A 26927-nucleotide genomic window follows, 5' to 3' on the forward strand; every position below is an offset into this window, starting at 1 on the left:
GTTTTGTGCTTCAACCAATGGCTTGAGCTTCCTTTCGGGCAATTTTGGAGCTACACTCACGGCAACTTCCAGAAATCCATCATTGTGATCTGATACACTGATCCTTTTTTTTTTTTTTTTTTGTAGTACTTGTAGTGTTTACAATGTAGTACCAAATTCCAGCTCATTTTATTAGTCTATAAACATAACCCCATACATAATGACACCTGTGTTTGAATTTAGTCGTAACTCAGGGCTCCAGACATTACTATGTAATCACTGTTAACTCATAGAGCATCCAATCCGGGTTTTTCATTCTCAACTTCTGCATCGTTGGCATTGTGGGCCAGATAATTCATTGCTCTGGGGGGCTCTTCTGAACATTATGGGATGTTTAGCAGCAGCCCTGCCTCTACCCACTTGACGCTAATAGCCTCGCCCTTCCACCCTTACTTGTGACAACCAACAGTGTCAGCAGACATGGTCAAATATCCCCTGGGTGGGAATGGGGAGTGAGAGATAGGTTAAAATGCCTCCAGTTGAGAACCACTGCTTCAACTTGGAGACGCTGAGGCAGAAGAGAGAAAGAAATTGTGAAGTATGACTTATTATTAGAGAGCAAACTAGGATTGGCAGCCAGACAGGGAGAATCTATAAGGGAGGAAGGGGTGTGGCCATTTTTCAGCTACCCTAAAATTTAACCTAAGTTGGCCCTGGATTCCTCTGGATTAACCAGGAAACATCAAGTTGGGTCTTGCTACCCATTGAAAGTTTCGTCAGTATCTCAACTTTATTGTGTTAGAAGTGGATTAAATGTAAATAACACCCCTGGGAAAAAAATTTTAGGAGATATGCTGACCATAGATAATGGATTTGGGGAAACTCTTTATTTGGAAAAAGTTCAACATACACAAAAGTAGAGAAAATTGTATCATGACCCTTCTGATACTCATCACCTAAGATCCTAAATGATTGATTAATGGCCAGTCCTGGTGCATCTATACCCCGCTCGCTTCCTCTGCTATCCACTCCTGAGTTATTTGAAAGCAAAATCATTTCATTTGTAGCTATTTCAATATGTGTCTAAAAGAAAGAACTTAAAAACCAAAATTATAATACGCTGGTGGAATTTTAATCTTCTAGAAAGGACAAGAATGAGAATTTATGCCGAGTAGTATCAGAACATAAGGGGAAAGCGTGAAGGTCAAGATCAAAGAGGCTTGACATTTTGGCAGATTAAAAACTCCGGGGGGTGGGGGAAGGGAGGCCCCTGGTGGTCTAGTGGTTAGGACTTGGCGCTTTCGCTCTGGGGCCCATGTTTAGTCCCTGGTGGAGGAACTGAGATCCCGCAAGCCCTGTGGCACCGCCAAAAGTAAAAAAATACCCCAGCGGGGAAGGGAGGTTGGAGACACTGTCTCTTCGAGCTCCTTTCCGCTCTACATTTTCCCTGCTTGAGTGACTCTTAGAAATGCCTCTTTGAGCATAACTTAAGGCACAGGGAATCGGGATCCTTAAAAAGGAGAGTAAGCCAGCAGGGAACAGATCCATTTTTTAAAAGAAGAGGAAAAAAACATAATCACAAAAAGGTATTGAAATATTCAATCACTGATGGATTGCTCTCTGATGACTTTCAATGACTTTTTAGCCAATTGGGATCTACTTTTAATAAAACAAAGCAAGGGGAAAGTCTGCTTGCTTTTTAAGATTTTGCTAGGACTACGGTATTTCTCTCCTGTTCTAATGTATTCTGAGAAGTTTCTTTCTTTTGATTTAGACTTCCTCACTTGGTTTTATTGTGTCATAAATCTCCTGTTTGGTGAGAGCCATGGTGTATGTGAGACCCAAGCAGCTTGCTAGATAACATCTATTTCCCCCCCTTCTCTTTAGAAGATTAAACTGAGACTGTTGTGTCTGATGCCAGAATAGATTTAACCAACCATGTTTCCTTTACATATAGGTCAGTCCAAGGGACAATTCTGCACTGGATCCTATTATCCATGGGTTGAAGGGCGTCGTACATCATGGTAAGTAAGCTGCATACACTTCCTTTTGCTGGGATGTGAAGGGCTAAGGTCTCCACCTAAAGGAATGGGTTATCTTGCAGAGGACGGAGTATGACACCCATTCCTCATCCACTGATGTTGAAGGGCATGAGGCCCATTATTTGATGGGTAGAGAGCACATCCATTTATTACCTGCAAATGGATCTGGGTTAACAGTAAGCAATTTGTTTCTCTTCAGGTACCACTCGGAATGCATGTGTTATAAATCAGAACACCCTAAGATGTACTATTCATACACGTTGAACCTGCCAGGTGCCTCATATCTATCCTAAAATTATTCCCTTTTCAAGTAACTTTTCATTTATGAATTTCTTGATTTGCCCCACAGATGTAGGGGAAAAAACTTAAGTAGCCATGACAAGTCATTAAACTTTGCCGCACGTGAGCAAGTACCATCAGCTACTAGAATGGAAAATGCTAGGCCGTGTTCTGTGCAGCAGACATCTTATCCTCAAGCATAAAATGGGGAGAGAAAGTAAGATAGATGGGTTCTGTCTTACCCAACTGTTTTTTATTGGAGGAATTTCCCTGCAACTTTATTATCGGCGATGCATCATTACCTATGACATCACGATCCTCTAATTTCAAAAGTACCCTTGTCACAGGGAGGTGTGGAGATGAGAGGTACTGTAATGATTTGCAAGATTTTAATAATCTAATTAGAATTCCAAAGACATTGACAGAAATAGCATTAGTAACCTTAATACATCTCCCCTTCATCTCCATGGCTATGATAAGACATCTTCACACCTTTCTGGGAGGATGTCTTTTGACATTAGCCAATTCTGCAGAGCTTAACAGACATCTTACCCCCTTTCTCTCAGGGAAACAAAACTAGTTATCAGTGTTCCGTGGAAGCAGGTCAGATTTTGGATCGTTTTGCTCTTATAAGTGTTCAATCATACAGCGGGTAACAATAATAAACCTAGTGAAAGTAGAAAAATAGGGTGACTGAAAACGCCTCATTGAGGTTTTCACTTTAGGAAACGTCCATTGCTTCCCGATTTTCATTTGTATCTCTGAAGAAATCTCCTCACGCAGAGCTGGGAAGTAGGTAGTATGGAAGTTTGCCAAGGGAATAAAACACTTTTGCCAAAACTTAGGCCGTCTGCCCCTTTGTGATTTGATGTTGATAGCAGTAGTGGTGGGTGTGAGACGTAGGGAAATTTGCGCTGGGCAGCCTCAAAAAATGCACAGAAAGTGGATGTTATGGGCAACACGCTGTGTTCTCTGAGCTCCTTCCCAGAAGGTGCCCGGGAACTCTCAGTTCATCAAACGCTTTCTTGGAATTCCAGTCTATAATATAGATTATGAGGTTGGGGGTTTGAAATATACTAAGTGATGGATAGCTCTTCCTTCCCCCTGACTCTTCTTCCTGTTTTAATACAATCACCCCACGAAGAATTCCGGAATCTTCAAAACAGGTACCTCTTCTTCAGCCTGAGAGGAAGCACTCCATCAGCTATGGCATTTGAGTGGGTCTGTGTAATCTCATTTCCATGATGATCATTGCAGGACATTCCACATGTTAAAGATAAGCAGTAGGCTTCCTTTAGCCCCCAAATCCCCAAATCTCAGTAAACTCACTGCATAGTGATCATTCGGTTCATGAGCTGCGTGCCGGCATAATTGTGTAATCCTTCCTCATTATCCACAATTAGCCTCTAAGAGGCAGTTATATGCAGGAATATGATACCTGTTACCGGGAGGATGGCAGAGACGCCCAGTATGAGGTTTCAACGCTACCTCCTAATTGAAAAGTCAGAGGAGACCTGCAAAAAATAGTTCCCTGCAAAGGAAGTTCCCTTCTTTTTTTCAGTGTAACAGAGAAATAATTATCCCCTGGGAGGGGTGGGCATATTTCTTCTTTAACACACTAGTGAATGTGTTTGTCAATCATTGATATTTGACAGGAAGACGTGAGCATTCCTATTTGTGGGCATGTTTGGTTAAACTTTAGTCTTCTGGTAAAAGTCTGCTCTTGGTTTGCCCCCATGCGGCTGGCATAGCCCGAGAATTATTCCTCGTGCCCAGTTCTGGAGCTCAGATCAAGGTTTCTAACGTCTGACTTTTATCCTGATCATGTTAAGTAACTTACACCACAAAGGGTGCCCAGACATGTGCCAAGCTGAGGTGAGGAACTGCAGAGTTGCTCTGTGAACACAGCAACCTAGCCCGGGAGGGAGTCCCAGCAATTCTGGGGGAGAATTCCTTCCATGCGCCAGCGCAGGCATTATCAGGGTCTTAGGGTGGAAAGAGCATGGGCTTTGGAGCCGGACAGGCTTCAGCGGGGATCTCGGCTTTGCCACTCACTAGCTGGAACTATGGCTGCCTCTCTAGCCTCTCTGAGAAAGTTTACTTCTTTATTCAGCAAAAGTATTGCACGCCCACTGGGTGTGAGCCCTGGGCTGATGTACTGGTGAAGACAGACAGACACAGGCCAGCACTCAGGTACCTGGAAGGGAGGTGAATGACAACCCCTCTCCCTCCAGCCTGCCTGTAGCGTTACCCCTTCCAGCCTTTGCATCTGCTGTTGCTGGTTCCTCTGTCAGAAAAGTTCTTCCCTCAGCTCAGAGCAAGTGTGTCTCCCTCTAATTATTTCAGGTCTCAGTTTGGATCTTACCTCCTCAGACAATTCTTTTTTTTTTTTTTTGGCTGCGTTAGGTCTTCGTTGCTGTGCACGGGCTTTCTCCAGTTGTGGCGAGCGGGGGCTACTCTTCGTTGCAGTGTGCGGGCTTCTCATTGTGGTGGCTTCTCTGGTTGCGAAGCACGGGCTCCAGTAGTTGCAGCACGTGGGCTCAGTAGTTGCAGCAGCGTGCAGGCTCAGTAGTTGCGGCACACGGACTCAGTAGTTGTGGCGCACAAACTTAGTTGCTCTGCGGCATGTGGGATCTTCCTGGACCAAGGATCAAACCCATGTCCCCTGCATTGGCAGGTGGATTCTTAACCACCGTGCCATCAGGGAAGTCTCCAGACAATTCTTTCTTTCTTTTTTTTTTTTTTAAACATCTTTATTGAAGTATAATTGCTTTACAATGGTGTGTTAGTTTCTGCTTTATAACAAAGTGAATCAGTTATACATATACATATGTTCCCATATCTCTTCCCTCTTGCGTCTCCCTCCCTCCCACCCTCCCCATCCCACCCCTCTAGGTGGTCACAAAGCACCGAGCTGATCTCCCTGTGCTATGCAGCTGCTTCCCACTAGCTATCTATTTTACATTTGGTAGTGTATATATGTCCATGACACTCTCTCACCCTGTCACATCTCACCCCTCCCCCTCCCCACATCCTCAAGTCCATTCTCTAGTAGGTCTGTGTCTTTATTCCCGTCTTGCCACTAGGCTCTTCATGGCCCCTTTTTTTTTTTTCCTTAGATTCCATATATATGTGTTAGCATACTGTATTTGTTTTTCTCTTTCTGACTTACTTCACTCTGTATGACAGACTCTAACTCCATCCACCTCATTACAAATACCTCCATTTCATTTCTTTTTATGGCTGAGTAATATTCCATTGTATATATGTGCCACATCTTCTTTATCCATTCATCTGATGATGGACACTTAGGTTGCTTCCATGTCCTGGCTATTGTAAATAGAGCTGCAATGAACATTTTGGTACATGACTCTTTTTGAACTATGGTTTTCTCAGGGTATATGCCCAGTAGTGGGATTGCTGGGTCGTATGGTAGTTCTATTTGTAGATTTTTAAGGAACCTCCATACTGTTCTCCATAGTGGCTGTATCAATTTACATTCCCACCAACAGTGCAAGAGTGTTCCCTTTCCTCCACACCCTCTCCAGCATTTATTGTTTCTAGATTTTTTGATGATGGCCATTCTGACCGGTGTGAGATGATATCTCATTGTAGTTTTGATTTGCATTTCTCTAATGATTGATGATGTTGAGCATTCTTTCATGTGTCTGTTGGCAATCTGTATATCTTCTTTGGAGAAATGTCTATTTAGGTCTTCTGCCCATTTTTGGATTGGGTTGTTCATTTTTTTGTTATTGAGCTGCATGAGCTGCTTGTAAATCTTGGAGATTAATCCTTTGTCAGTTGCTTCATTTGCAAATATTTTCTCCCATTCTGAGGGTTGTCTTTTGGTCTTGTTTATGGTTTCCTTTGCTGTGCAAAAGCTTTTAAGTTTCATTAGGTCCCATTTGTTTATTTGTGTTTTTATTTCCATTTCTCTAGGAGCTGGGTCAAAAAGAATCTTGCTGTGATTTATGTCATAGAGTGTTCTGCCTATGTTTTCCTCTAAGAGTTTGATAGTGTCTGGCCTTACACTTAGGTCTTTAATCCATTTTGAGTTTATTTTTGTGTATGGTGTCAGGGAGTGTTCTAATTTCATACTTTTACATGTATCTGTCCAATTTTCCCAGCACCACTTATCGAAGAGGCTGTCTTTTCTCCACTGTATATGCTTGCCTCCTTTATCAAAGATAAGGTGACCATATGTGCGTGGGTTTATCTCTGGGCTTTCTATCCTGTTCCATTGATCTATATTTCTGTTTTTGTGCCAGTACCAAACTGTCGTGATTACTGTAGCTTTGTAATATAGTCTGAAGTCAGGGAGCCTGATTCCTCCAGCTCCATTTTTCGTTCTCAAGATTGCTTTGGCTATTCGGGGTCTTTTGTGTTTCCACACAAATTGTGAAATTTTTTGTTCTAGTTCTGTGAAAAATGCCAGTGGTAGTTTGATAGGGATTGCATTGAATCTGTAGATTGCTTTGGGTAGCAGAGTCATTTTCACAATGTTGATTCTTCCAATCCAAGAACATGGTATATCTCTCCATCTATTTGTATCATCTTTAATTTCTTTCATCAGTGTCTTATAATTTTCTGCATACAGGTCTTTTGTCTCCTTAGGGAGGTTTATTCCTAGATATTTTATTCTTTTTGTTGCAATGGTAAACGGGAGTGTTTTCTTAATTTCACTTTCAGATTTTTCGTCATTAGTGTATAGAAATGCAAGAGATTTCTGTGCATTAATTTTGTATCCTGCTACTTAACCAAATTCATTGATTAGCTCTAGTAGTTTTCTGGTAGCATCTTTAGGATTCTCTATGTATAGTATCATGTCATCTGCAAACAGTGACAGTTTTACTCTTCTTTTCCGATTTGGATTCCTTTTATTTCTTTTTCTTCTCTGATTGCTGTGGCTAACACTTCCAAAACTATGTTGAATAATAGTGATGAGAGTGGGCAACCTTGTCTTGTTCCTGATCTTAGTGGAAATGGTTTCAGTTTTTCACCATTGAGGATGATGTTGGCTGTGGGTTTGTCATATATGGCCTTTATTATGTTGAGGAAAGTTCCCTCTATGCCTACTTTCTGCAGGGCTTTTATCATAAATGTGTGTTGAATTTTGTCGAAAGCTTTCTCTGCATCTATTGAGATGATCATACGGTTTTTCTCCTTCAATTTGTTAATATGGTGTATCACGTTTATTGATTTGCGTATACTGAAGAATCCTTGCATTCCTGGGATAAACCCCACTTGATCATGGTGTATGATCCTTTTAATGTGCTGTTGGATTCTGTTTGCTAGTATTTTGTTGAGGATTTTTGCATCTATGTTCATCAGTGATATTGGCCTGTAGTTTTCTTTCTTGGTGACATCTTTGTCTGGTTTTGGTATCAGGGTGATGGTGGCCTCGTAGAATGAGTTTGGGAGTGTTCCTCCCTCTGCAATATTTTGGAAGAGTTTGAGAAGGATAGGTGTTAGCTCTTCTCTAAATGTTTGATAGAACTCGCCTGTGAAGCCATCTGGTCCTGGGCTTTTGTGTGTTGGAAGATTTTTAATCACAGTTTCAATTTCAGTGCTTGTGATTGGTCTGTTCATATTTTCTATTTCTTCCTGGTTCAGTCTTGGCAGGTTGTGCATTTCTAAGAATCTGTCCGTTTCTTCCATGTTGTCCATTTTATTGGCATAGAGTTGCTTGTAGTAATCTCTCATGATCCTTTGTATTTCTGCAGTGTCAGTGGTTACTTCTCCTTTTTCATTTCTAATTCTATTGATTTGAGTCTTCTCCCTTTTTCTCTTGATGAGTCTGGCTAATGGTTTATCAATTTTGTTTATCTTCTCAAAGAACCAGCTTTTAGTTTCATTGATTTTTGCTATTGTTTCCTTCATTTCTTTTTCATTTATTTCTGCTCTGATCTTTATGATTTCTTTCCTTCTGCTAACTTTGGGGGTTTTTTGTTCTTCTTTCTCTAATTGCTTCAGGTGCAAGGTTAGGTTGTTTATTCGAGATGTTTCCTGTTTCTTGAGGTAGGCTTGTATTGCTATAAACTTCCCTCTTAGCACTGCTTTTGCTGCGTCCCATAGGTTTTGGGTCGTCGTGTCTCCATTGTCATTTGTTTCTAAGTATTTTTTGATTTCCCCTTTGATTTCTTCAGTGATCACTTCGTTATTAAGTAGTGTATTGTGTAGCCTCCATGTGTTTGTATTTTTTACAGATCTTTTCCTGTAATTGATATCTAGTCTCATAGCGTTGTGGTCGGAAAAGATACTTGATACGATTTCAGTTTTTTTAAATTTACCAAGGCTTGATTTGTGGCCCAAGATATGATCTATCCTGGAGAATGTTCCATGAGCACTTGAGAAAAATGTGTATTCTGTTGTTTTTGGATGGAATGTCCTATAAATATCAATTAAGTCCATCTTGTTTAATGTATCATTTAAAGCTTGTGTTTCCTTATTTATTTTCATTTTGGATGATCTGTCCATTGGTGAAAGTGGGGTGTTAAAGTCCCCTACTATGATTGTGTTGCTGTCGATTTCCCCTTTTATGGCTGTTAGCATTTGCCTTATGTATTGAGGTGCTCCTATGTTGGGTGCATAAATATTTACAATTGTTATACCTTCCCCTTGGATCGATCCCTTGATCATTATATAGTGTCCTTGTTTGTCTCTTGTAATAGTCTTTATTTTAAAGTCTATTTTGTCTGATATGAGAATTGCTACTCCAGCTTTCTTTTGATTTCCATTTGCATGGAATATCTTTTTCCATCCCCTCACTTTCAGTCTGTATGTGTCTCTAGGTCTGAAGTGGGTCTCTTGTAGACAGCATATATATGGGTCTTGTTTTTGTATCCATTCAGCCAGTCTGTGTCTTTTGGTGGGAGCATTTAATCCATTTACATTTAAGGTAATTATCGATATGTATGTTCCTATTCCCATTTTCTTAAATGTTTTGGGTTTGTTATTGTAGGTGTTTTCCTTCTCGTGTGTTTCTTGCCTAGAGAAGTTCCTTTAGCATTTGTTGTAAAGCTGGTTTGGTGGTGCTGAACTCTCTCAGCTTTTGCTTGTCTGTAAAGGTTTTAATTTCTCCATCAAATCTGAATGAGATCCTTGCTGGGTAGAGTAATCTTGGTTGTAGGTTTTTCTCCTTCATCACTTAAAGTATATCCTGCCACTCCCTTCTGGCTTGCAGAGTTTCTGCTGAAAGTTCAGCTGTTAACCTTATGGGGATTCCCTTGTGTGTTATTTGTTGTTTTTCCCTTGCTGCTTTTAATATGTTTTCTTTATAGTTAATTTTTGACAGTTTGATTAATATGTGTCTTGGCGTGTTTCTCCTTGGATTTATCCTGTATGGGACTCTCTGTGCTTCCAGGACTTGATTAACTATTTCCTTTCCCATATTAGGGACGTTTTCAACTATAATCTCTTCAAATATTTTCTCAGTCCCTTTCTTTTTCTCTTCTTCTTCTGGGACCCCTATAATTCGAATGTTGGTGCGTTTAATGTTGTCCCAGAGGTCTCTGAGACTGTCCTCAGTTCTTTTCATTCTTTTTTCTTTATTCTGCTCTGCAGTAGTTATTTCCACCATTTTATCTTCCAGGTCACTTATCCGTTCTTCTGCCTCAGTTATTCTGCTATTGATCCCATCTAGAGTATTTTTAATTTCATTTATTGTGCTTTTCATCGTTGCTTGGTTCCTCTTTAGTTCTTCTACGTCCTTGTTAAATGTTTCTTGCATTTTGTCTATTCTATTTCCAAGATTTTGGATCATCCTTACTATCATTATTCTGAATTCTTTTTCAGGTAAACTACCTATTTCCTCTTCATTTGTTAGGTCTGATGTGTTTTGACCCTGCTCCTTCATCTGCTGTGTGTTTTTCTGTCGTCTCATTTTGCTTATCTTACTGTGTTTGGGGTCTCCTTTTCACAGGCTGCAGGTTCGTAGTTCCCGTTGTTTTTGGTATCTGTCCCCAGTGGCTAAGGTTGGTTCAGTGGGTTGTGTAGGCTTCCTGGTGGAGGGAACTAGTGCCTGTGTTCTGGTGGATGAGGCTGGATCTTGTCTTTCTGGTGGGCACGTCCACGTCTGGTGGTGTGTTTTGGGGTGTCTGTGGCCTTATTATGATTTTAGGCAGCCTCTCTGCTAATGGATGGGGCTGTGTTCCTGTCTTGCTAGTTGTTTGGCATAGGGTGTCCAGCACTGTAGCTTGCTGGTCGTTGAGTGAAGCTGGGTCTTGATGTTGAGATGGAGATCTCTGAGAGATTTTCGCCATTTGGTATTACGTGGAGCTGGGAGGTCTCTTGTGGACCAGTGCCCTGAAGTTGGCTCTCCCACCTCAGAGGCACAGCCCTGATGCCTGGCTGGAGCACCAAGAGCCTTTCATCCACACGGCTCAGAGTAAAAGGGAGAAAAAATAGAAAGAAAGAAATAAAGAGAATAAAATATAGTGAAGTAAAATAAAGCTATTATAAAGCAAAGCTATGCAGACAAAATCTCACCCAGAAGCATATACATATACACTCACAAAAAAAGGAAAAGGGAAAAAATTAATGTATCCTGCTCCCAAAGTCCACCTCCTGAATTTGGGATGATTCGTTGTCTACTCAGGTATTCAACAGATGTAGGCGCATCAAGTTGTTTGTGGAGTTTTAATCCGCTGCTTCTGAGGCTGCTGGGAGAGATTTCCCTTTCTCTTCTTTGTTTGCACAGCTCCCGGGGTTCAGCTTTGGATTTGGACCCGCCTCTGCATGTAGGTCGCCTGAGGGCGTCTGTTCCCCGCCCAGACAGAACGGGGTTAAAGGAGCAGCTGCTTCGGGGGCTCTGGCTCACTCGGGCGGCGGGGGGGGAGGGAGGGAAGGATACGGATGCGGGGTGAGCCTGCGGCGGCAGAGGCCGGCGTGAGGTTGCTCCAGCCCGAGGCGCGCCGTGTGTTCTCCCGGGGAAGTTGTCCCCGGATCACGGGAGCCTGGCCGGGGTGGGCTGCACAGGCTCCGGGGAGGGGCGGTGTGGAGAGTGACCTGTGATCGCACACAGGCTTTTTGGTGGCGGCAGCAGCAGCCTTAGCGTCTCATGCCCGTCTCTGGGGTCCGCGCTGATAGCCGCGGCTCGCGTCCATCTCTGGAGTTCGTTTAAGCGGCGCTCTGAATCCCCTCTCCTCGCGCACCAGGAAACAAAGAGGGAAGACAAAGTCTCTTGCCTCTTCGGCAGCTGCAGACTTTTTCTCGGGCACCCTCCCGGCTAGCTGTGGTGCACTAACCCCTTCAGGCTGTGTTCATGCCGCCAACCCCAGTCCTCTCCCTGCGATCTGACCGAAGCCCGAGCCTCAGCTCCCAGCCCCCGCCCGCCCCGGCAGGTGAGCAGACAAGCCTCTCGGGCTGGTGAGTGCTGCTCGGCGCCGAGCCTCTGTGCAGGAATCTCTCCGTTTTTCCCTCTGCGTCCCTGTTGCTGTGGGATCCGCGCTGATAGCCGCGGCTCGCGCCCGTCTCTGGAGCTCGTTTAGGCGGCGCTCTGAATCCCCTCTTCTTGCGCGCCGCGAAACAAAGAGGCAAGAAAAAGTCTCTTGCCTCTTCGGCAGCTGCAGTCTTTTTCCTGGACTCCCTCCCGGCTAGCACCGAAGCCCGAGCCCCAGCTCCCAGGCCCCGCCCGCCCCGGCGGCTGAGCAGACAAGCCTCTCGGGCTGGTGAGTGCTGGTCGGCACAGCTCCTCTGTGCAGGAATCTCTCTGCTTTGCCCTCCGCACCACTGTGGCTGCGCTCTCCTCCGTGGCTCCGAAGCTTCCCCCCTCCGCCTCCCGCAGTCTCTGCCCGCGAAGGGCCTTCCTAGTGTGTGGAAACCTTTCCTCCTTCACAGCTCCCTCCCACTGGTGCAGGTCCCGTCCCTATTCTTTTGTCTCTGTTATTTCTTTTTTCTTTTGCCCTACCCAAGTACGTGGGGAGTTTCTTGCCTTTTGGGAGGTCTGACGTCTTCTGCCAGCGTTCAGTGGGTGTTCTGTAGGAGCAGTTCCACGTGTAGATGTATTTCTAATGTATCTGTGGGAAGGAAGGTGATCTCCGCGTCTTACTCTTCCACCATCTTGCCCTATCCCCCCGACAATTCTTTCTTAATTATCCTATCCAATTCCCCATCATCTCCCCATTCCCATCACTCCTTGTCACATCATCTTAGGCTTCTTTCTTTGAAGCACTTAAAAGTATCTGAAATAACCTTGTTTGTTTATTTACTCCTGTATTACCTACTAAAGTGTAAGCTTCATGAGGGCAGAACCCACGTGTGTTTAACAACTAATAGATGCTCAGTAAAATAAGCCAAATGAGCAAATCAAGTAAAGATACAAATAGGTGAAAAATATCAAAATATAAAATTGGAAAAAGAGGTGGAGGAACTAAAGGCCTCACAGGCTTTGCTTTGATTGGGAAGAGAAAGAAGTAGGATAATGGCTTGAAAACTTGATTCTGCCTGAATTTCTGGGGCCATTGCTGACTCTCGTTTTGATAACCGTCATCACTTCTGTCGTTCTTCCAAAAGAGAATGAACATCTGAAGTTGTTTAAAAAAACAAACAAACTTACTTTTGTTGGAACTAGAAACATTTTCAGTTGAAGGTCCTATGAAGGATTTGAATTATCTGTTACTGTGATGGACATAAATAATCGTGCCCTTCACGGAACCTCTGGCTTGGGAACAATGACAGAGACATATACGAAGAAGAAATCAATATGGATTTCTGTTGCAGTTCACAATTGGCTTTTATTTCTTCAGCTCTGGGAGTCATATCTTAGAATATTCATTCCTCATTAAGTGAATGTGTTTTTTTTTAATAGGAGGAATCTTTTTTTTTTTAATTAATTAATTAATTTTATTTTGGACTGCATTGGGTCTTCGTTGCTGCGTACGGGATTTCTCTAGTTGTGGCGAGCGGGTGCTACTCTTCTGTGTGGTGCGTGGGCTTCTCATTGCAGTGGCTTCTCTTGTTGCACAGCATGTGCTCTAGGCATGTGGGCTTCAGTAGTTGTGGCACATGGGCTCAGTAGTTGTGGCTCACAGGCTTAGTTGCTCTGTGGCGTGTGGGATCTTCCTGGAGCAGAGCTCGAACCTGTGTCCCCTGTGTTGGCAGGCAGACTCTTAACCACTGCACCACCAGGGAAGCCCCTAGGAAGAATGTTATATGTTCCTTTAGCTGAAATGGCAATGAGGAATCTGGTCCTACCAGCCAACCATTGGCATTTGGTCAGTAGGGTCCTCTGTGAAGCAGACACCAAGATGGAATTTTAAGTGCAGGCGAGTTTTTTGGCAGGGAGGGACTGCCCAGGAAGGATAAAGAGGAGAGGGAGCAGGAGTGGGTGGGGAGAGCACTGGGACCCCAGTGCAGGTCTGATACCTCTAAAGAGAGGGAACCTAGGAGGACTGCCTGAAGGCATCTCTAAGAAAGTCTTGGCTGGGACCTTGGAGAACGCCAGAGCCAAGACTGCCCGTGAGAGGAGTCCTCTGTTGGGCAGCAGTGACCCAGCCCTACCAGGTGTGGTCACTGGCTAGAGCATCCCAGCGAGAGCAGCCTCCCTGTGAGCGCCGAGGTGTGCCCGAAGGCACAGCAGCTCCCAAGCCTCCTTACAGCAGCTTGTCTCTAGAAGGAAGATCTTAGGGGTGTCTCCTGTGGCTGGTCCAGAGGTCACATCTTCCTTCCAAAGACATTTTCCTCATCACCTTGCCAAAAAGTTGATGACTTCGTCCTCTCACTTTTAAAATGCTCAGAACTTCTTACAGTCACTGCTTGTTCCTTTTGTGCATAATTATTAAGTGCCTCATCTAAGTACCCCATGATGCTAGGCAGAGAGAAAGCACAGCACGCATGGACCAGCCCTCCCTGAGTTTGTAGACACTCAGGAGAGACATATGGTTAAGCATGTAATTACATTAAAGAGTGAGGAGGGACTTCCCTGGTGGCACAGTGGTTAAGAATCCGCCTGCCAGTGCAGGGGAAACAGGTTCAATCCCTGGTCCGGGAAGATCCCACATCCCGCGGAGCAACTGAGCCCGTGTGCCACAGCTACTGAGACTTCGCTCTAGGGCTCACGAGCCACAGCTGTTGAAACCTGCGCATCCTAGAGCCCGTGCACCACAACAACTGAGCCCGCATGCTGCAACTACTGAAGCCCATGTGCCTAGAGCCTATGCTCCGCAACAAGAAAAGCCACCACAATGAGAAGCCCACGCACCGCAACGAAGAGTAGCCCCTGCTCGCCGCAGCTAGAGAAAGCCCGCGCACAGCAACAAAGACCCAACGCAGCCAAAAATAAATAAAATTATTTTTTTAAAAAAAGAGTGGGGAGCAGCAGAAGATTTAACTTAGACTTGGGGATATAGACCGGGCATTGCAGACAAAGTTACCATGAAGACCTAAAGAGTGCATAGAGGTTGTCCAGGCAGAGAAGGGAGTATAAGGTCCCAAGCAGCACCAGCACAGAGGTGGCATGTTTGAGACTCTGAGCTCTGGGACCTTGCTACTCTCGTGCAGGGGAGCTGGGGAGAGATACCTAGAAACCTCTTGTCGGCAGAAAGTGCTCTTTCTTTTTGTTTTGTTTATTTTTTATAAATTTATTTATTTATTTATTTTTGGCTGTGTTGGGTCTTCATTGCTGTGCACGGGCTTTCTCTAGTTGTGGCGAGCAGGGGCTATTCTTCCTTGTGGTGTGCAGGCTTCTCATTGTGGTGGCTTCTCTTGTTACGGAGCATAGGCTCTACACGCACGGGCTTCAGTAGTTGTGGCTCACGGGCTCTAGAGCGCAGGCTCAGTAGTTGTGGTGCACAGGCTTAGTTGCTCCGCAGCATGTGGGATCTTTCCGGACCAGGGCTCGAACCCGTGTCCCCTGCATTGGCAGGCAGATTCTTAACCACTGCGCCACCGGGGACGTCCCAGCAATTGCTGTTTGTTAGGTGTTCATTTTTCTATGTAAATTGTGATTTTTACAAACTCGGAAGCATGAAAAAATATAAATAGAATGAAGCGAGGTGATTTGCCATTGATTCTGGTCCTGTCTATCCATTGAGCCATAAGTGGAAGCATTAAAATGTATCTAATCAGGGATTTTATTTACACTACCACCAGCATACCCTGGAAAGGAAAAGAAATTGTGACGCTTATTCACCGCTCTGACCCAGTCATTCACAATGCTTTTTGTTTCAAAACCCATTTAAAAAAAATAAACTTGTGGGGCTTCCCTGGTGGCGCAGTGGTTAAGAATCCATCCGCCAACGCAGGGGACATGGGTTGGATCCCTGGTCTGGGAAGATCCCACATGCCACAGAGCAACTAAGCCCTCGTGCTGCAACTACTGAGCCCGTGCACCGCAACTACTGAGCCCACGCACCACAACTACTGAAACCCGTGCACCTAGAGCCCGTGCTCTGCAACAAGAGAAGACACCGCAATGAGAAGCCTGTGCACCGCAACGAAGAGTAGCCCCCGCTCGCCGCAACTAGAGAAAGCCCGCATGCAGCAATGAAGACCCAATGCAGCCAAAGATAAATAAATAAAATTTAAAAAATTTTAAAAAGCAATCCATTTAAAATAATAAAATAATACAATAAACTTGTACGTGAATTTGTGTAAAAATGTACCAATTCCCTTGTAAGTAGTTTGTACCCAATTGACCAATGCTAAGTAATGTACATTATATCCTCTGTCAATTAAAAAGGATGTATTATTTTTCTTTAAGTTTTTCGATTACCTACTTTCTATTCTTTTTCATAATATCCACCCAAAGAAAATCCAGCAGACTGTACATATACCTAGTCTAGAACGCTGTCAGAAAGGCATTGGAACACTAACTACTCCCTCATGTCAATCATCTAAGAAAGATCCATTTTTTTGTTTTTGGAGGGAAACTTGCTAGTAGTGATTGTTTGATTGTTGAGCTTTGACTATCCACCCCTCTTTTTTTTTTAATATTTTTATTTTATTTTTATTTTTGGCTGCATTGGGTCTTAGTTGTGTCACGTGGGCCCTTCGTTGCGGCGCGGGCTGCTCTCTAGTTGTGGCTCGCGTGCTCAGTAGTTGCGGCGCGTGGGCTTAGTTGCCCTGCGGCGTGTGGGATCTTAGTTCCCTGACCAGGGATCAAACCTGCCTCCCCTGTGTTGGCAGGCGGATTCTTAACCACTGGACCACCAGGGAAGTCCCTGTCCCTCTTCTCTCATCGCCTTGCTTGCTGTCCTTTCCTCCTCCGCTGAATGTACTACCTTAGTGCATAGGAAAGTATCTTCCTCCTTCACGGGAAACATAAAGGGGACAGTTAGAAATTGCCTCAGACACCAGTCAGGATGAGATGGCTCTTCTCCCTGTGCTCCCTCCCCAGGCTCTTCTGAGAAACTGATCAGTGAAAGTACACATACATCATCACCTGAGAGCACCCTTCTAGTGATGTCACAAAATGAGGTGCTTGCAAGCTTTCCTTGTTAAAACTCACCAATAGAAGTTGGGTCTATGAAAATCAAACTTTCTTTGCAGAATACCTCACCCAGTTGTTGACTAGTTTATTCACTGGGCTCACTTTGGGGATATTTTCTACCCATCTTCTCCCCTGCCCTGGGATGTTCATTGTCAACTCACCAGATCTATGGACAAAGTCCTAGAATAGTTAGACTCAATCCAGGCATCTAGCAGAAGGGGAGGTAATAAAGTAAATCTGCACATACATGTGACTACCCGGCCAAGTGTTTTCATTTGGTGGTGAAAGCTGGAGCATCTGCATCTGTTCTTTTTCCATATCCCACCTGCTAGGATTGAGGTTTCTATAATCAAGACTAACCTGGAAGAGACTCCAGTCATAGGACAACCTGAATTCCTTCTAAAGCAGTGGCTAGGCTTTGCCTTGTCAACTGCCACTGCATCATTGGCCACAAATACATGATTTTAAAAGAAACTAGCCCTGGGGCACAGCGCTGCTGGCACTCCAGGACAGCCACTGTGGGTATGAAGGTGGCGCAGCCTTTCCAAAAGCCATGTAGCCGTTGCTGCCAAAGTTACACATAGGCCATACCCTCTGAGCCGGCAGTTCCACATGTAGGTATACACCCAAAAGAAATGGCTACAAAAAGACCTGTACACAGGAGCTTTGTTTGTAATAGCCCCCAAATGGAAACAGCCCAGATGTCCACCAAGGGGAGCCTAGATATTCAAGTTTTAGTGTATTCATACAAGGGAGTAGTGCGCAGCAATTAAAAATGATGAACTTGATTTACACAAAAACAAAAGAACATGTACTGCATGGTTCCGTTTATGCAAAGTTCAAGAACAGACAGAACTAATCTCTGGTGATAAGAGTCAGAATAGTGGTATGAAGGGGTACGTACAGTGAGTGAGAAAGGGCTCAAGGGAATCTTCCCAGGCAGTAAAAATATACTATATATCTTGATCTGGAGGATGATTAGATTACATAAATATGTTATAAACATTTACTACACTGTCCCCTTAGATTTGTGCATTTGACTATTTGCAAACTAAAGAACAGCCCATGGATATTATACATTAATTTCTCAAAAATATTACACTCACGAAGCTCAAAAATAATCTACCATCACGCACCAGACAGTCCAATATTAAAAACCCTGACAGTGTCAAGTGTTGGCAAGGATATGAATGCTGGGAACGCTCAGATTTTCTGGAAACGGTTTGGCAGTGTCTAGTCAAATTGATTCAGTAGTCCCACTGCTATGTATGTCCCCTGGAAAAACTCAGATAAAAGCGCACCATGAGGGACTTTCCTGGTGGCACAGTGGTTAAGAATCCGCCTGCCAATGCAGGGGACAGGGGTTTGATCCCTGGTCTGGGAAGATCCCACATGCCGCTGAGCAACTAAGCCTGTGAGCCACAGCCACTGAGCCTGCGCACCTAGGGCCTGTGCTCTGTAACAAGAGAAGCCACCGCAATGAGAAGCTCGCGCCCTGCAACGAAGAGTAGCCCCCGCTCGCTGCAACTAGAGAAAGCCCGCATGCAGCAACAAAGACCAAATGCAGCCAAAAAACAAATTAATTAATTAATTTAAAAAAAAAAATGCACCGTGAGCTGTGTATGAGAATGTCTGTGGCATTGTTTTTCCTAACTGCCCAAACCCAGAAATGCCTCTGATACCTATTGTTAGCAAGCTGGATAAATACAACCAAGTGTAGTCCTACAACAGAACGGTTCACCCCAGTGAAAACACGTGGAGTCTCGTGGCTCACACCAACATGGGCACATCTGGAAACTGTAAAGTGATGCAAGAGTCTGAAGAATGCACAAGGTATTCTTGAACAAGTATTCAAAAAATGGGAAAACCTAACCTTGGTTCTTTAGGAGTGCACATGTAGGTGTTAAAACTACAAGAAAAGCAAAGTAATGATTATTTAAAAACAGAGGATGGCGGTTACTTCTTGGAGTGGGATGGGAAAGTGATAAGGGCCTGGCCCCGGGAAGGGTGGCAAGTCTCCCCCTGTTCAGAGTGGTGGTTACTCCAGGGTTCACTTTAGGATTATTGGTTAACAGTATGTTTATGTTTGTGCACCCTTCTGCATGTGTGTTAAATTTCACAATCAAAGAAGACAATGATGAGTATTAGAAAGTCAGAGATTCAGGCAGTGCTTTCTTCTGGGAGACATCGAGTACCAAGTGGCCTCACAGCAAACAAAGAGGGGAGTGACAGCATTTTATTTTTTCTTTACCAAACTTTTTATCGTAAGTACCCCTGACAGGTTGTTTGTTCTCTCTACAAATTGATTGTAGACCAGAGAAAGAACTGTGGCTGCCTTGGGATTGTATCATTAAGCGATGACTTTGGAAGCCAATACTTCCTTGTGGAATTTAGAAAAAAGAAATCAGAAACCAAAGGGATGGGGTGGCAGGTGACAGGTCTGAAAACAAAGGCTCTTCATTGTTACTGGGCTGGTGCATCCTGGCTCTGTACCAGGTCAGGATATGATTAGCCTGACAGGCATCATTAAATCCTCCAGAAACCCTCTGATGTACAGCTCTCATATCCCCAGTTACCTAGAAAGGCAAGTAAAGCAGGCAGGGCCTGGGTGACTTAAACCAAGGTCTTCGTGACTTGAGGCTGATTCTTGTTACTCCCAGGCCATCTCCCGCTCTGTTCTTGGCCAGGGTTACCATTTGCATCTTTTGGTTGACTGAGGCTCATCATATAGACTTGTTAAAGGGGCAAGTGAAGAAGTACTAAACAGGCCCATACTCTTATCCTTCCAACACCATTTTGATTATCCCTGGAGTGAAGATCTCAACATGAACTTTCTAAGACTAAATGGCTGAAGCTTCTGAAAAATATGTTGCATGGACTTTGGAAGAAGAAGACAAATCCTAGCACAAGGAACATTTGGAACAAAGTAAACTATTAGGAGAAAATGGCCATCTGTGTTGTTACAATCCAGCAGCAAGAAGATGGAGCAGAGATGAGTTGATTTGATTTGAGGGGTTCTTGCCTGTTTTGTGTAAGTGAAATTTAAGCCCTTTTGATCACAGTGTCCATCCATCCTTCCATCCATCGTGCCTAATAAGTGCTAGTTCGGGTGTTGAGGGTAAGATGATCAACTAGATTTCCTCTGCCTTTGGAAAAATTTTAATCTCATGAGGAATCTTTCCTTTTCTTTTCTTTTCTTTCATTTTGGTCCTTGCCATTCTTGGTGACGGTCAAAGAGACTATAATTTGCCTACAGAATCATGTCATGTGTTCACATGAATACAGCAATTGGAACTTTGAAATGAATTTATTTATTTATCTATCTATTTATTTATTTATTTATTTTTAATTTTGATTTTTATTTTTGTCCGCGTTGGGTCTTCGTTGCTGCACGTGGGCTTTCTCTAGTTGCAGCGAGCGGGGGCTACTCTTCGTTGCAGTGCGCAGGTTTCTCATTGTGGTGGCTTCTCTTTTTGCGGAGCACGGGCTCTAGGCGCACAGGCTGTAGTAGTTGCAGCACATGGGCTCAGTAGTTGTGGCGTGCAGGCTTCTGTAATGGTAGCGCGTGGGCTCAGTAGTTGTGGCCCACGGGCTCTAGAGCGCAGGCTCAGTAATTGTGGCACATGGGCTTAGTTGCTCCGTGGCATGTGGGATCTTCCCGGACCAAGGATCAAACCCATGTCCCCTGCATTGACAGGCGGATTCTTGACCACTGCACCACCAGGGAAGTCCCTGAAGTGAATTTTTATAAAAAATCTGCATCATGGAATACCTTTAGAGAAATGAAATTTTATTACTTTTCACTTGAAATTTGACTCTTAGGAACACTGCTGAACAGAGATTCTAGACCAGCACTTCAGAGTTCAGGCTGTCTTGGATTTGAATGCTGGCTTTGCAGCTTGGGAGCTGTGTGATACTGTACAAATTGTTGGCCCTCTCTGTCCCTGAGCCTTCCACCTGGGAAAATGACAATTGTGAAAGTATCTGCCTCGTGGGTATTAATGCTAAATGCTTTAAGACAGGGAAAGTACTGAGAAGGAAGGGTGCCTGGAGTGTGTCCACTGTCCTGGAAATCAGAGATCAGGAAATACAATCTGTGGGCCAAATCTGGCCCACTGCCTGTTTTTGTAAATAAAGTTTTATTGGAACACAGCCATGCCCATTCATTTACTTACTGTCTATGACTGCTTTTACACTATAACGGCAGAGTAGTTGTGACAGAGAGACCCTCTGGCCTGCAAAACCTTAAATATTTACTCTCTGGTTCTTTACAGAAAAAGTTTGTCAACCCTGCCATGTCGAAATGGTAACTATTGTAGCTCTACTAATAGTGTTGCCTTCATAAAGTGGTTTGTTTATTTGGGGACAGTGTAAATACCCACTCAGGTCATTACTTACCATTTGATACACTTTACAGAGATGGGCTTCAGTTTTGATATTGCCCAGATTGCCACATCATCCAGATATATTTCAATGAAATTAAAGAGGGTTCTGTTTTAATGTTAGCCTTCAAGGAAGAAATCATTCAAATTTTCTCCCTTTTGAATGGGAAACCCAGTGCTATATTATCTACAGGCTACTGATAGTTTTGAACATCTTAACACGTGACAAAATTTCCCCCTCTGAAATTTATGTTTCCAGCATCTAATTACATGGAACTTTCCTGAAGTGTGCTATAAATATGCAGCACCTTGGTCTTGACTAATAGGCTCAAGTCTGTTATGGATCCAGGGAGGGCAGATGCTTATCTGAACCCCTTTGATCTCAAAATCTTCTAGAAACAGGCGCTCTTAAGCCATTTCCACAGTTTCCTGGCTTTCGGTTTGTCAGAACCACCACCATAGATGTGGGCTATTTCCATTTCTTTTCTTAGCCAAAGCCAGGAAATGGGATGCTGTGGGGCTCTATTTTATCACTAATAGCATTATGAACAATCATTTTGAGTCAGAAAAAGACTTCAAAAGTGATTCCTTTTAGGTTAATTTGAATTTGAGGCTAGTTCTCATTTAGCCAGCCTCCTTTGTCAATATGTCATCATTTGAACAGGATTATGGGAACCCAGGGAAATGCCCTTTTCCTGGTTGTTTCACTGGGGTGTGAAGAGCAGAGAGTTTAAAAATACATCTCCAGTTATATACTGTGGAAGTGCTCGCTAAAGTGCTTGGGGCTGCCTGGTGTGACCTTCTTACCCTGCTCTACGCATGTCATCTTAGTGTAGGAGAAGCAGGGTAGTATTGTGGCTGAGAACCCAGGCTCTGGGTTTGAATACCAGTTCTGCTTTTGACTAGTTGTACAACCTGCACAAATCACTTCACCTCTTTGCGGTTCCGTTTTCTTAACCATATAAAGTGGTGATAGTAATACCAACCTTATTGGTTTGTCTTGAGGAGTCAGTGACTTATTGTACAAACTTGTGACTGGCACACGGTCAGCACCCAGTGTCAGCTGTTATCACTGCCATCCCCCCACCCTCACCCCCAACAAGTTGTTGTTGTTACTTGTTGATGTGAGTATGGTGGAGGCCATGAGGTGACAGGAGATGATGGTGGAGCTCTGAGTTCGGCCCCGTCACTACCCGGCTATTGAACTAGAATGTATGTTGCTTGACTTAGTTGGGTCGTATGAAAATAAAATGAAGTGATGGAGAAAATGGGCACAAAGATGATTTGGGATAGCCAGTCCCTTTGAGACCAGGGGATAGGGTAGTGGACCAGGGACCAGAAAGAGGGTGAAAGGAAGAAACAGAAACATCTGTTAACCCCTGGCTATGTGCCTAGCTCCGCCCAGATGTTCTATACATAGAGTCTCATTTAATCTCAGCAGTAGCCCAGGGAGAGAAGAATGCTTAATCCATGATACAGATGGGTAAACTGAGGTTCACAGAGATTGGCTCATTTGTCCCAGCTCATGGCAGTGGAACAGTGATTTGAACCCATTTGTATTGGACTCAGATGCATTCTCCTGGGCCAGTTTCCAGTTCTAGCATTGACTGTATTCCTAATTATTGTCAAAATCACTTAACTCTGGTTTCTGCCTGGGTTTCTCCTCTGCGAATTAGGTCATTGACTGCGCATCAAAAGGAAGCTAAAAGAATGTACACACCATGTCAGTTATGGCCACCAGAACCAAGTCGGGGAGAGAGGCAAGCAACGGAACCGTTCAGTGATAATACTGGGGTTTTGTCACTGTATAACTCTATAATTTAAACGTTATGTTCATTTCCTTCATTGGTGACAAGACTCTGCACTCTTCGTGTAGTTTCTCTTTAGAAATGTTAATGTCAACATACGCTTTGTTCAAACATCAACCCTTAAATCAAAATGCTACATTTGACCACCTGACCACCAATAAACTCAAGGAGGCTAGATGTCTTTGAACCTGGGTAGAGTGGCTATTTCATGACCTTGGAGTGCCACCCTGGTTCCTTGAATACAGGAGTCTGATTAATCAGGTGAGCTCTCTCCTGCTCAGGCCGCCCTTGCTCAGACCCTGAAATAAGATGCCATAGTGGGGGCTTCTCAGATCTTCTCTGGACTGTGCCCATGGAGAAGGCCAAGGGGTGTGTATTAAATCCTCTGCACCCTGGTGGAGAGTGTTTCAGAGGCAAAAATAAGCTCCACGCCTCTCTATGTCCTCATGTAGTTTGCTCCGTTCATGCTTAAATAGTATTTTTTTTTTTTTAAACATCTTTATTGAAGTATAATTGCTTTACAATGGTGTGCTAGCTTCTGCTTTACAACAAAGTGAATCAGTTACACATATACATATGTTGCCATATCTCTTCCCTCTTGCGTCTCCCTCCCTCCCACCCTCCCTATCCCACCCCTCTAGGTGGTCACAAAGCACTGAGCTGATCTCCCTGTGCTATGCGGCTGCTTCCCACTAGTTATCTATTTTACATTTGGTAGTGTATATAAGTCCATGCCACTCTCTCACCCTGTCACATCTCACCCCTCCCCCTCCCCATATCCTCAAGTCCATTCTCTAGTAGGTCTGTGTCTTTATTCCCATCTTGCCACTAGGTTCTTCATGACCTCTTTTTTTTTTTTTTTTTTTTTTTTTTCCCCTTAGATTCCATATATATGTGTTAGCATACTGTATTTGTTTTTCTCTTTCTGACTTACTTCACTCTGTATGACAGACTCTAACTCCATCCACCTCATTACAAACACCTCCATTTCATTTCTTTTTATGGCTGAGTAATATTCCATTGTATATATGTGCCACATCTTCTTTATCCATTCATCCGATGATGGACACCTAGGTTGCTTCCATGTCCTGGCTATTGTAAACAGAGCTGCAATGAATATTTTGGTACATGACTCTTTCTGAATTATGGTTTTCTCAGGGTATATGCCCAGTAGTGGGATTGCTGGGTCGTATGGTAGTTCTATTTTTAGTTTTTTAAGGAACCTCCATACTGTTCTCCATAGTGGCTGTATCAATTTACATTCCCACCAACAGTGCAAGAGTGTTCCCTTTTCTCCACACCCTCTCCAGCATTTATTGTTTCTAGATTTTTTGATGATGGCCATTCTGACCGGTGTGAGATGATACCTCATTGTAGTTTTGATTTGCATTTCTCTAATGATTAATGATGTTGAGCATTCTTTCATGTGTCTGTTGGCAATCTGTATCTCTTCTTTGGAGAAATGTCTATTTAGGTCTTCTGCCCATTTTTGGATTGGGTTGTTTGTTTTTTTGTTATTGAGCTGCATGAGCTGCTTGTAAATCTTGGAGATTAATCCTTTGTCCGTTGCTTCATTTGCAAATATTTTCTCCCATTCTGAGGGTTGTCTTTTGGTCTTGTTTATGGTTTCCTTTGCTGTGCAAAAGCTTTTAAGTTTCATTAGGTCCCATTTGTTTATTTGTGTTTTTATTTCCATTTCTCTAGGACCTGGGTCAAAAAGGATCTTGCTGTGACTTATGTCATACAGTGTTCTGCCTATGTTTTCCTCTAAGAGTTTGATAGTGTCTGGCCTTACACTTAGGTCCTTAATCCATTTTGAGTTTATTTTTGTGTATGGTGTCAGGGAGTGTTCTAATTTCATACTTTTACATGTACCTGTCCAATTTTCCCAGCACCACTTATCGAAGAGGCTGTCTTTTCTCCACTGTATATGCTTGCCTCCTTTATCAAAGATAAGGTGACCATATGTGCGTGGGCTTATCTCTGGGCTTTCTATCCTGTTCCATTGATCTATATTTCTGTTTTTGTGCCAGTACCAAACTGTCTTGATTACTGTACATGCTTAAATAGTATTGCTTGTTGCCATCCCTTCTAAATACCCCGCCCTCCACAGAGGAGCAGGTGTCAGCAAACTTTCTTAGTAAAGGGGTTAATGGCAAGTATTTCAGCCTTTGCCAGCCATCCATTCTGTGCTACAACGACTCAGCTGCACGGTAGTAGCCTGAAAGCGGCCACAGACCATGGTATGGCTTTGTTCCAGTAAAACTTTATTTACAAAAACAGGTACTAGGCTGAATTTGGCCTCGGGGCCCCAGTTTCCCCACTTCTGACTTAGAGCTACTTAGTGACTTAGTTTGATCAATTTTTTTCAGCCACCTATAAAGGAGCTACTCTCTCAGGCCCTGTCTTGGGTGCTGGGGATACAGTAAGGAGCCACAGTCTTGACGTAGTGGAGCTTCCAGTCTGCTAAAAAAAAAAAAAAAAAAAAAAAAAAAAAAACTATTACTAATCAATTACACAGCCTGTGAGGGAGACCCAGGTCTGTACAGCTGTGACCGTTGGCAAGGTCACAGCCCTCATCATGACGTTGATACCTACTTCACAGGGTTGTGAGGCCTCAATGAGAGAAAGGCCACAGCAGGGCCTGGCACCAAGTTCATGCACCGTAAATGTGAACTAGTCAAAAGACATGAACTACAGAACATCCACGGTGTGGATGGAGTCTAGGGTTCAGGTCAGTGGAGGGTAAACTGAGGCCAGAGAATCCAGTCAGTATAACAGATGGGAGTTTGCTGCCGCCCGGCCTTGTGAGCATCTTGCACTGTGACCACAAAACAGGCTCTGGACCCAGCTTCTAGTAGACGCAGAAAGCTGATGGGGACCTTCGATGTGAATCCTATTGAATTATTTCAACATCCTATTTCATCAGTTCTGTAACTCTCACGTCTTCATTTTTTTATTGAGATGTAATTGACATATAACATTATGTTAGTTTCAGGTGTATAACATAATGATTTGATATATGTCTATATTGCAAAATGATCACCACCATAAATCTAGTTCACATCCGTCACTGCACATAGTTACAATTTTTTTCATTCATATTTTAACAACTCTAAAATTAGGATGCACCTTCCAGGTGATACTGTATCATTGCTTAATTAGCAACTTGTTGCCTTTACTAGTGGCATTTGAAATAATGGTGCATCTTACGATTGATGGTGACATGGCTATGAAGAAATCTAGGATTTATTGGTTATTTAAAATACACCAACTGCTGTGTTTGTTTGTTCCTTCATTCTCTTTTCACAAAGATTGGGCATCTACTATGTTCCGGGCAGTGTTTTTGTTGCTGGATATACAGAGTGAACAAAACAGGCAAAGGCTTTGCTCTTGTGGAATTATCCGGCTCTTGGAGGAGACGGACAGTAAATAAGTGAATGCATCTGGGAAGGAAATAAACCAGGTGTGATGTAGATGGTTAATAGCAGCGGGAACAGCCTTAGATGGGGCGCTCAGGGTTGGCTCTCAGGAGATGAACTGAGATCTGAAGAATGAAAATGAATCACCCATATGGAGTGGGGGTGGGAGTAGGGCAGGCATTGTAGGCAAAGGGAACAGAAAGGTGAGAAGGAAGGTGATGGTCAACAAGGGAGAGGGCAGAGAGAAGATGGGTTGCAGAGTTAGATCATGGAGGGCCTCATGGCCGTGGTGAGGAGTTTGGATTTTATTCTAAATGAAGTGAGAAACCACTGGATGATTTTGAGCTGGGCAGTGTCAGGGTTAGATTTATGTTTAAAAAGTTAAATGTGTTCTTCAGTCTTCAGAGAGATTTCCTCAGCTGATCATGTTTATGTCAGCTGCAGGTGAGGAGCTGGGGGCCCAGGGATACAGAACTGGGTAGTGGAAAGGGATACCCAGACTCCCTCCCCACCTCACTGTGTGATCTTGGTTCAGTCACTTTCCCTCTGTGGACTTCATTTTCCTTATTTGTAAATGAAATAGA

The 26927-nt window shown here is 43.6% G+C and overlaps 1 protein-coding gene across 3 annotated transcripts in view; it reads left to right on the top strand.

Moving 5' to 3' along the window:
• Positions 1–26927, top strand: part of PTPRG (protein tyrosine phosphatase receptor type G) — a 729368-nt gene that overhangs the window by 543425 nt on the left and 159016 nt on the right. For all 3 annotated transcript variants that reach the window (XM_061197096.1, XM_061197097.1, XM_061197098.1), the window contains exon 6: positions 1937–2003. In XM_061197096.1, the coding sequence (XP_061053079.1) occupies positions 1937–2003 (67 nt within the window). The remainder of the gene's footprint in view (positions 1–1936; positions 2004–26927) is intronic.

This window comes from Eubalaena glacialis, chromosome 7, assembly GCF_028564815.1.
Source record: "Eubalaena glacialis isolate mEubGla1 chromosome 7, mEubGla1.1.hap2.+ XY, whole genome shotgun sequence".
Taxonomy (NCBI): domain Eukaryota; kingdom Metazoa; phylum Chordata; class Mammalia; order Artiodactyla; family Balaenidae; genus Eubalaena; species Eubalaena glacialis.